This window comes from Carcharodon carcharias, chromosome 10, assembly GCF_017639515.1.
Source record: "Carcharodon carcharias isolate sCarCar2 chromosome 10, sCarCar2.pri, whole genome shotgun sequence".
Lineage (NCBI taxonomy): Eukaryota > Metazoa > Chordata > Chondrichthyes > Lamniformes > Lamnidae > Carcharodon > Carcharodon carcharias.
The window spans coordinates 171,402,423-171,413,523 of NC_054476.1; the positions used below are offsets into that span (position 1 = coordinate 171,402,423).

Consider the following 11,101-nt stretch of genomic DNA (forward strand, 5'->3'; position numbering starts at 1 on the left):
GTTGCATGGTGTCAGGCGTGTTGCACGGTGTCAGGCGTGTTGCACGGTGACAGGCGTATTGCACGGCGACAGGCGTGTTGCACGGTGACTGGCGTGTTGCACGGCAACAGGCGTGTTGCATGGCGACAGGCGTGTTGCACGGTGACAGGCGTGTTGCATGCTTTCAGGCGTGTTGCACGGTGACAGGCGTGTTGCACGGTGACAGGCGTGTTGCACGGTGACAGGCGTGTTGCATGGTTTCAGGCGTGTTGCACGGTGACAGGCGTGTTGCACGGTGACAGGCGTGTTGCATGGTTTCAGGCGTGTTGCACGGTGACAGGCGTGTTGCACGGTGTCAGGCGTGTTGCACGGTATCAGAAGTGTTGCACGGTGACAGGCGTGTTGCACGGTGACAGGCGTGTTGCACGGTGACAGGCGTGTTGCACGGTCTCAGGCGTGTTGCACGGTGACAGGCGTGTTGCACGGTATCAGGCGTGTTGCACGGTGACAGGCGTGTTGCACGGTGTCAGGCGTGTTGCACGGTGACAGGCGTGTTGCACGGTGACAGGCGTGTTGCACGGTGTCAGGCGTGTTGCACGGTGACAGGCGTGTTGCATGGTTTCGGGCATGTTGCACGGTGACAGGCGTGTTGCACGGTGACAAGCGTGTTGCACGGTGACAGGCGTGTTGCACTGTGACAAGCGTGTTGCACGGTGACGGGCGTGTTGCATGGTTTCAGGCGTGTTGCACGGTGACAGGCGTGTTGCACGGTTTCAGGCGTGTTGCACGGTGACAGGCGTGTTGCACGGTTTCAGGCGTGTTGCACGGTGTCAGGCGTGTTGCACGGTGACAGGCGTGTTGCACGGTGTCAGGCGTGTTGCACGGTTTCAGGCGTGTTGCACAGTGACTGGCGTGTTGCATGGTTTCAGGCGTGTTGCACGGTGACAGGTGTGTTGCACGGTTTCAGGCGTGTGGCACGGTGTCAGGCGTGTTGCACGGTGACAGGCGTGTTGCACAGTGACAGGCGTGTTGCACAGTGACAGGCGTGTTGCACGGTGACAGGCGTGTTGCACGGTGACAGGCGTGTTGCACGGTGACAGGCGTGTTGCACGGTTTCAGGCGTGTTGCACGGTGTCAGGCGTGTTGCACGGTGACAGGCGTGTTGCACGGTGTCAGGCGTGTTGCACGGTTTCAGGCGTGTTGCACGGTGACAGGCGTGTTGCACGGTTTCAGGCGTGTTGCACGGTGACAGGCGTGTTGCATGGTTTCAGGCGTGTTGCACGGTGACAGGTGTGTTGCATGGTGACAGGCGTGTTGCACGGTGACAGGTGTGTTGCACGGCGACAGGCGTCTTGCACGGTGTCAGGCGTGTTGCACGGTGTCAGGCGTGTTGCACGGCGACAGGCGTGTTGCACAGCGACAGGCGTGTTGCACGGCGACAGGCGTGTTGCACGGCGACAGGCGTGTTGCATGGTTTCAGGCGTGTTGCACGGTGACAGGCGTGTTGCACGGTGACAGGCGTGTTGCACGGTGACAGGCGTGTTGCACGGTGACAGGTGTGTTGCACGGCGACAGGCGTGTTGCACGGTGTCAGGCGTGTTGCATGGTGACAGGCGTGTTGCACGGTGACAGGTGTGTTGCACGGCGACAGGCGTGTTGCACGGTGTCCGGCGTGTTGCACGGTGTCCGGCGTGTTGGACGGCGACAGGCGTGTTGCACGGCGACAGGCGTGTTGCACGGCGACAGGCGTGTTGCATGGTTTCAGGCGTGTTGCACGGTGACAGGCGTGTTGCATGCTTTCAGGCGTGTTGCACGGTGACAGGCGTGTTGCACGGTGACAGGCGTGTTGCACGGTGACAGGCGTGTTGCATGGTTTCAGGCGTGTTGCACGGTGACAGGCGTGTTGCACGGTGACAGGCGTGTTGCATGGTTTCAGGCGTGTTGCACGGTGACAGGCGTGTTGCATGGTTTCAGGCGTGTTGCACGGTGACAGGCGTGTTGCACGGTGACAGGCGTGTTGCACGGTGACAGGCGTGTTGCATGGTTTCAGGCGTGTTGCACGGTGACAGGCGTGTTGCACGGTGACAGGCGTGTTGCATGGTTTCAGGCGTGTTGCACGGTGACAGACGTGTTGCATGGTTTCAGGCGTGTTGCACGGTGACAGGCGTGTTGCATGGTTTCAGGCGTGTTGCACGGTGACAGGCGTGTTGCACGGTGACAGGCGTGTTGCATGGTTTCAGGCGTGTTGCACGGTGACAGGTGTGTTGCACGGCGACAGGCGTGTTGCACGGTGTCAGGCGTGTTGCATGGTGACAGGCGTGTTGCACGGTGACAGGTGTGTTGCACGGCGACAGGCGTGTTGCACGGTGTCAGGCGTGTTGCACGGTGTCAGGTGTGTTGCACGGCGACAGGCGTGTTGCACGGCGACAGGCGTGTTGCATGGTTTCAGGCGTGTTGCACGGTGACAGGCGTGTTGCACGGTGACAGGCGTGTTGCACAGTGACAGGCGTGTTGCACGGTGACAGGTGTGTTGCACGGCGACAGGCATGTTGCACGGTGTCAGGCGTGTTGCATGGTGACAGGCGTGTTGCACGGTGACAGGTGTGTTGCACGGCGACAGGCGTGTTGCACGGTGTCAGGCGTGTTGCACGGTGACAGGTGTGTTGCACGGCGACAGGCGTGTTGCACGGCGACAGGCGTGTTGCACGGCGACAGGCGTGTTGCATGGTTTCAGGCGTGTTGCACGGTGACAGGCGTGTTGCATGCTTTCAGGCGTGTTGCACGGTGACAGGCGTGTTGCACGGTGACAGGCGTGTTGCACGGTGACAGGCGTGTTGCATGGTTTCAGGCGTGTTGCACGGTGACAGGCGTGTTGCACGGTGACAGGCGTGTTGCATGGTTTCAGGCGTGTTGCACGGTGTCAGGCGTGTTGCACGGTATCAGGAGTGTTGCACGGTGACAGGCGTGTTGCACGGTGACAGGCGTGTTGCACGGTCTCAGGCGTGTTGCACGGTGACAGGCGTGTTGCACGGTATCAGGCGTCTTGCACGGTGACAGGCGTGTTGCACGGTGTCAGGCGTGTTGCACGGTGACAGGCGTGTTGCACGGTGACAGGCGTGTTGCACGGTGTCAGGCGTGTTGCACGGTGACAGGCGTGTTGCATGGTTTCGGGCGTGTTGCACGGTGACAGGCGTGTTGCACGGTGACAAGCGTGTTGCACGGTGACAGGCGTGTTGCACGGTGACAAGCGTGTTGCACGGTGACAGGTGTGTTGCATGGTTTCAGGCGTGTTGCACGGTGACAGGCGTGTTGCACGTTTCAGGCGTGTTGCACGGTGACAGGCGTGTTGCACGGTTTCAGGCGTGTTGCACGGTGTCAGGCGTGTTGCACGGTGACAGGCGTGTTGCACGGTTTCAGGCGTGTTGCACGGTGACAGGCGTGTTGCATGGTTTCAGGCGTGTTGCACGGTGACAGGTGTGTTGCACGGCGACAGGCGTGTTGCAAGGTGTCAGGCGTGTTGCATGGTGACAGGCGTGTTGCACGGTGACAGGCGTGTTGCACGGCGACAGGCGTCTTGCACGGTGTCAGGCGTGTTGCACGGTGTCAGGCGTGTTGCACGGCGACAGGCGTGTTGCACGGCGACAGGTGTGTTGCACGGCGACAGGCGTGTTGCACGGCGACAGGCGTGTTGCATGGTTTCAGGTGTGTTGCACGGTGACAGGTGTGTTGCACGGCGACAGGCGTGTTGCACGGCGACAGGCGTGTTGCACGGCGACAGGCGTGTTGCATGGTTTCAGGCGTGTTGCACGGTGACAGGCGTGTTGCATGCTTTCAGGCGTGTTGCACGGTGACAGGCGTGTTGCACGGTGACAGGCGTGTTGCACGGTGACAGGCGTGTTGCATGGTTTCAGGCGTGTTGCACGGTGACAGGCGTGTTGCACGGTGACAGGCGTGTTGCATGGTTTCAGGCGTGTTGCACGGTGTCAGGCGTGTTGCACGGTATCAGGAGTGTTGCACGGTGACAGGCGTGTTGCACGGTGACAGGCGTGTTGCACGGTGACAGGCGTGTTGCACGGTCTCAGGCGTGTTGCACGGTGACAGGCGTGTTGCACGGTATCAGGCGTCTTTCACGGTGACAGGCGTGTTGCACGGTGTCAGGCGTGTTGCACGGTGACAGGCGTGTTGCACGGTGACAGGCGTGTTGCACGGTGTCAGGCGTGTTGCACGGTGACAGGCGTGTTGCATGGTTTCGGGCGTGTTGCACGGTGACAGGCGTGTTGCACGGTGACAAGCGTGTTGCACGGTGACAGGCGTGTTGCACGGTGACAAGCGTGTTGCACGGTGACAGGTGTGTTGCATGGTTTCAGGCGTGTTGCACGGTGACAGGCGTGTTGCACGGTTTCAGGCGTGTTGCACGGTGACAGGCGTGTTGCACGGTTTCAGGCGTGTTGCACGGTGTCAGGCGTGTTGCACGGTGACAGGCGTGTTGCACGGTTTCAGGCGTGTTGCACGGTGACAGGCGTGTTGCATGGTTTCAGGCGTGTTGCACGGTGACAGGTGTGTTGCACGGCGACAGGCGTGTTGCACGGTGTCAGGCGTGTTGCATGGTGACAGGCGTGTTGCACGGTGACAGGTGTGTTGCACGGCGACAGGCGTCTTGCACGGTGTCAGGCGTGTTGCACGGTGTCAGGCGTGTTGCACGGCGACAGGCGTGTTGCACGGCGACAGGTGTGTTGCACGGCGACAGGCGTGTTGCACGGCGACAGGCGTGTTGCATGGTTTCAGGTGTGTTGCACGGTGACAGGCGTGTTGCACGGTGACAGGCGTGTTGCACGGTGACAGGTGTGTTGCACAGTGACAGGCATGTTGCACGGTGTCAGGCGTGTTGCACGGTGACAGGCGTGTTGCACGGTGACAGGCGTGTTGCACGGCGACAGGCGTGTTGCACGGCGACAGGCGTGTTGCACGGTGTCAGGCGTGTTGCACGGTGTCAGGCGTGTTGCACGGCGACAGGCGTGTTGCACGGCGACAGGCGTGTTGCACCGCGACAGGCGTGTTGCACGGCGACAGGCGTGTTGCATGGTTTCAGGCGTGTTGCACGGTGACAGGCGTGTTGCATGCTTTCAGGCGTGTTGCACGGTGACAGGCGTGTTGCACGGTGACAGGCGTGTTGCATGGTTTCAGGCGTGTTGCACGGTGACAGGTGTGTTGCACGGTGACAGGCGTGTTGCATGGTTTCAGGCGTGTTGCACGGTGACAGGCGTGTTGCATGGTTTCAGGCGTGTTGCACGGTGACAGGCGTGTTGCACGGTGACAGGCGTGTTGCACGGTGACAGGCGTGTTGCATGGTTTCAGGCCTGCCTGGAGCTGGGTCAATATCAGCGCCGGCGGAATGAAGCCCTTAAGTGATCGTTAATTGGTTACTTACGGACCCCAATCGGCGGGGGGGCCCCCCATGGTCAGAGGCGGGGTTCCGGTACACCACCATCCCGCCGAATTAAAGACCCTCTCCGCCTCCAAAATCACCATCAGCGAGAGCAGAAGATTGCACCCGAGACCACCGATTCTTGGAATATTCCATAGGTTACAATTGCCATCCACCCGCCCGCTCTTGTAATATCGGTTCTTTGTTCGCGAGCCTGAGGATTGAAGCGGGTTGGGCAGCGGGGAAACACCCACTGCGGGTTTCCCCCTCGGCTTTTTTTTGAAAGTAGAATGACGTTATTGCGCGCTCGTACGTCATGAGGTAGAAGGGGCGGAGTTAGGCGCGCAAGCGGAAAACGTCATCGCGTTCAGCGGAGGTTAAAAAAATGTTGTGCCTGTGAGGAAATTGTGTAAAATGAAGTGAGGAAGAAAAGGCGGTGGGAGTGGATTTGAATCGAATGGCATTTTAATCATTGTTTTATATTTGAAGAATAAGGTTGGGGCTGTTGGAAAGCTGCCGATCGGCGCGCTGTTTTGGCCGGGGGCTGGGTCCCGGTTCGGGGAGCGAGGCGGCCGCTGAGGGGGAAAAGACATCAACAATATGGCGGCGGTGGAGCTGGAATGGATTCCCGAAACCCTCTATAACACCGCTATCTCCGCCGTGGTGGACAGTTACACCCGCTCCCGCAGGGAGATCCGCTCGCTGCCCGAAAATATACAGTTTGACGTTTATTACAAGGTAAGGCCATCTGACCTCTCACCCCCCTCCCCCCCAACACACACACACATCCCCCCTCCCCCCCCACACACATCCCCCCTCCCCCCCCACACACATCCCCCCCTCCCCCCCACACACATCCCCCCTCCCCCCCACACACATCCCCCCTCCCCCAACACACACACACATCCCCCCTCCCCCAACACACACACACATCCCCCCTCCCCCAACACACACATCCCCCCTCCCCCCCCCACACACATCCCCCCTCCCCCCCAACACACACACACACACATCCCCCCTCCCCCCCCACACACATCCCCCCTCCCCCCCCCACACACATCCCCCCTCCCCCCACACACATCCCCCCTCCCCCCCCACACACATCCCCCCTCCCCCCCCACACACATCCCCCCTCCCCCCCCACACACATCCCCCCTCCCCCCCCACACACATCCCCCCTCCCCCCCCACACACATCCCCCCCTCCCCCCCCACACACACACACACACATCCCCCCTCCCCCCCCACACACATCCCCCCTCCCCCCCACACACATCCCCCCTCCCCCCCAACACACACACACACACATCCCCCCTCCCCCAACACACACACACATCCCCCCTCCCCCCCAACACACACACACACACACATCCCCCCTCCCCCCCCCACACACATCCCCCCTCCCCCCCCCACACACATCCCCCCTCCCCCCCCCACACACATCCCCCCTCCCCCCACACACATCCCCCCTCCCCCCCCACACACATCCCCCCTCCCCCCCCACACACACACACATCCCCCCTCCTCCCCACACACATCCCCCCTCCCCCCACACACACATCCCCCCTCCCCCCCACACACACACATCCCCCCTCCCCCCCAACACACACACACATCCCCCCTCCTCCCCACACACATCCCCCCTCCCCCCACACACACATCCCCCCTCCCCCCCAACACACACACACATCCCCCCTCCCCCCCAACACACACACACATCCCCCCTCCCCCCCAACACACACCCATCCCCCCTCCCCCCCAACACACACACACATCCCCCCTCCCCCCCAACACACACACACATCCCCCCTCCCCCCCACACACACACACACACATCCCCCCTCCCCCCCAACACACACACACATCCCCCCTCCCCCCCAACACACACACACACATCCCCCCTCCCCCCCAACACACACACACATCCCCCCTCCCCCAACACACACACACATCCCCCCTCCCCCCCCCACACACACACATCCCCCCTCCCCCCCACACACATCCCCCCTCCCCCCCAACACACACACACACACACATCCCCCCCACACACACACACATCCCCCCTCCCCCCCCAACACACACACACATCCCCCCTCCCCCCCCACACACACACACATCCCCCCTCCTCCCCACACACACATCCCCCCTCCTCCCCACACACACATCCCCCCTCCCCCCCCCACACACATTCCCCCTCCCCCCCCACACACACACACATCCCCCCTCCCCCCCCCACACACATTCCCCCTCCCCCCCCACACACACACACATCCCCCCTCCCCCCCCCACACACACACACACATCCCCCCTCCCCCCCAACACACACACACACATCCCCCCTCCTCCCCACACACACATCCCCCCTCCCCCCGCACACACATCCCCCCTCCCCCCCCACACACATCCCCCCTCCCCCCCCACACACACACACATCCCCCCTCCTCCCCACACACACATCCCCCCTCCCCCCACACACACATCCCCCCTCCCCCCCACACACACACACACACACACACACATCCCCCCTCCCCCCCAACACACACACACACACACACACATCCCCCCTCCCCCCCAACACACACACACACACACACACATCCCCCCTCCCCCCCAACACACACACACACACACACACATCCCCCCTCCCCCCCAACACACACACACACACACATCCCCCCTCCCCCCCAACACACACACACACATCCCCCCTCCCCCCCACACACACACACATCCCCCCTCCCCCCACACACACATCCCCCCTCCTCCCCACACACATCCCCCCTCCCCCCCCACACACATCACCCCTCCCCCCCACACACACACACATCCCCCCTCCCCCCCACACACATCCCCCCACCCCCCCACACACACATCCCCCCTCCCCCCCACACACACATCCCCCCTCCCCCCCACACACACATCCCCCCTCCCCCCCACACACACATCCCCCCTCCCCCCCACACACACATCCCCCCTCCCCCCCACACACACATCCCCCCTCCCCCCCACACACACACACATCCCCCCTCCCCCCCACACACATCCCCCCTCCCCCCCACACACATCCCCCCTCCCCCCCACACACACACACATCCCCCCTCCCCCCCCACACACATCCCCCCTCCCCCCCCACACATATCCCCCCTCCCCCCCACACACATCCCCCCCTCCTCCCCAACACACACACATCCCCCCTCCTCCCCAACACACACACATCCCCCCCTCCCCCCCACACACACACACACACACACACACATCCCCCCCTCCTCCCCAACACACACACATCCCCCCTCCTCCCCAACACACACACATCCCCCCTCCTCCCCAACACACACACATCCCCCCTCCCCCCCACACACACACACACACACACACACACACACATCCCCCCTCCCCCCCAACACACACACACACACACACACATCCCCCCTCCCCCCCAACACACACACACACACACACACATCCCCCCTCCCCCCCACACACACACACACATCCCCCCTCCCCCCCCACACACACACACACACATCCCCCCTCCCCCCCACACACACACATATCCCCCCTCCCCCCCCACACACACACACACACATCCCCCCTCCCCCCCACACACATCCCCCCTCCCCCCACACACACACACACACACATCCCCCCTCCCCCCCAACGCACACACACACACACACATCCCCCCTCCCCCCCAACGCACACACACACACACATATCCCCCCTCCCCCCCCACACACATCCCCCCTCCCCCCCCACACACACACACACACATCCCCCCTCCCCCCCACACACATCCCCCCTCCCCCCCCAACACACACACACACATCCCCCCTCCCCCCCCAACACACACACACACACATCCCCCCTCCCCCCCCACACACACACACACACATCCCCCCTCCCCCCCAACACACACACACACACACATATCCCCCCTCCCCCCCCACACACATCCCCCCCTCCCCCCCACACACACACACACACACACACACATCCCCCCTCCCCCCAACACACACACACACACATATCCCCCCTCCCCCCCCACACACATCCCCCCCTCCCCCCCACACACACACACACACACACACACATCCCCCCTCCCCCCAACACACACACACACATCCCCCCTCCCCCCAACACACACACACACATCCCCCCTCCCCCCCAACACACACACATCCCCCCTCCCCCCCACACACATCCCCCCTCCCCCCCACACACACACACACACACATCCCCCCTCCCCCCCACACACACACATATCCCCCCTCCCCCCCACACACATCCCCCCTCCCCCCCAACGCACACACACACATCCCCCCTCCCCCCCCAACACACACACACACACATCCCCCCTCCCCCCCCAACACACACACACACATCCCCCCTCCCCCCCACACACACACACACACACATCCCCCCTCCCCCCCACACACACACATATCCCCCCTCCCCCCCACACACATCCCCCCTCCCCCCACACACACACACACACACATCCCCCCTCCCGCCCAACACACACACACACACATCCCCCCTCCCCCCCCAACACACACACACACATCCCCCCTCCCCCCAACACACACACACACACACATCCCCCCTCCCCCCCACACACACACACATCCCCCCTCCCCCCCACACACACACACACACATCCCCCCTCCCCCCAACACACACACATCCCCCCTCCCCCCAACACACACACATCCCCCCTCCCCCCCCACACACATATCCCCCCTCCCCCCCCACACACACATATCCCCCCCACACACACACACACACACACACATCCCCCCCCTCCCCCCCACACACACACATATCCCCCCCACACACACACACACACACACATCCCCCCTCCCCCCCCCACACACACACACACACACATCCCCCCTCCCCCCACACACACACACACACACACACACATCCCCCCTCCCCCCCCACACACACACACACACATCCCCCCTCCCCCCCCACACACACACACACACACATCCCCCCTCCCCCCACACACACACATATCCCCCCACACACACACACACACACATCCCCCCTCCCCCCACACACACACACACACACACATCCCCCCTCCCCCCCCACACACACACACACACATCCCCCCTCCCCCCCCACACACACACACACACACATCCCCCCCTCCCCCCACACACACACATATCCCCCCACACACACACACACACACACACATCCCCCCTCCCCCCCACACACACACATATCCCCCCCACACACACACACACACACACACATCCCCCCTCCCCCCCCACACACACACACACACACATCCCCCCTCCCCCCACACACACACACACACACATCCCCCCTCCCCCCCACACACACACACATCCCCCCTCCCCCCCCCCACACACACACATCCCCCCTCCCCCTACACACACACACACACACACATCCCCCCTCCCCCCCCCACACACACACACACTCATCCCCCCTCCCCCCCCACACACACACATCCCCCCCACACACACACACACATCCCCCCTCCCCCCCCACACACATCCCCCCTCCCCCCCAACACACACACATCCCCCCTCCCCCCAACACACACACACATCCCCCCTCCCCCCAACACACACACACATCCCCCCTCCCCCAACACACACACACATCCCCCCTCCCCCCCAACACACACACACACACACATCCCCCCTCCCCCCCCCAC

The 11,101-nt window shown here is 63.1% G+C and overlaps 1 protein-coding gene across 2 annotated transcripts in view; it reads left to right on the plus strand.

The window, feature by feature from the left end:
- Window positions 1–5,748: 5,748 nt before the first annotated feature.
- Window positions 5,749–11,101, plus strand: part of appbp2 (amyloid beta precursor protein (cytoplasmic tail) binding protein 2) — a 108,663-nt gene continuing 103,310 nt past the window's right edge. Inside the window, exon 1 of one of the 2 annotated variants that reach the window (XM_041197969.1) lies at window positions 5,749–6,142. In XM_041197969.1, coding sequence (XP_041053903.1) covers window positions 6,005–6,142 — 138 coding nt within the window. In that variant the 5' untranslated portion in view covers window positions 5,749–6,004. The remainder of the gene's footprint in view (window positions 6,143–11,101) is intronic. The other variant, XM_041197970.1, reaches the window with a different exon arrangement.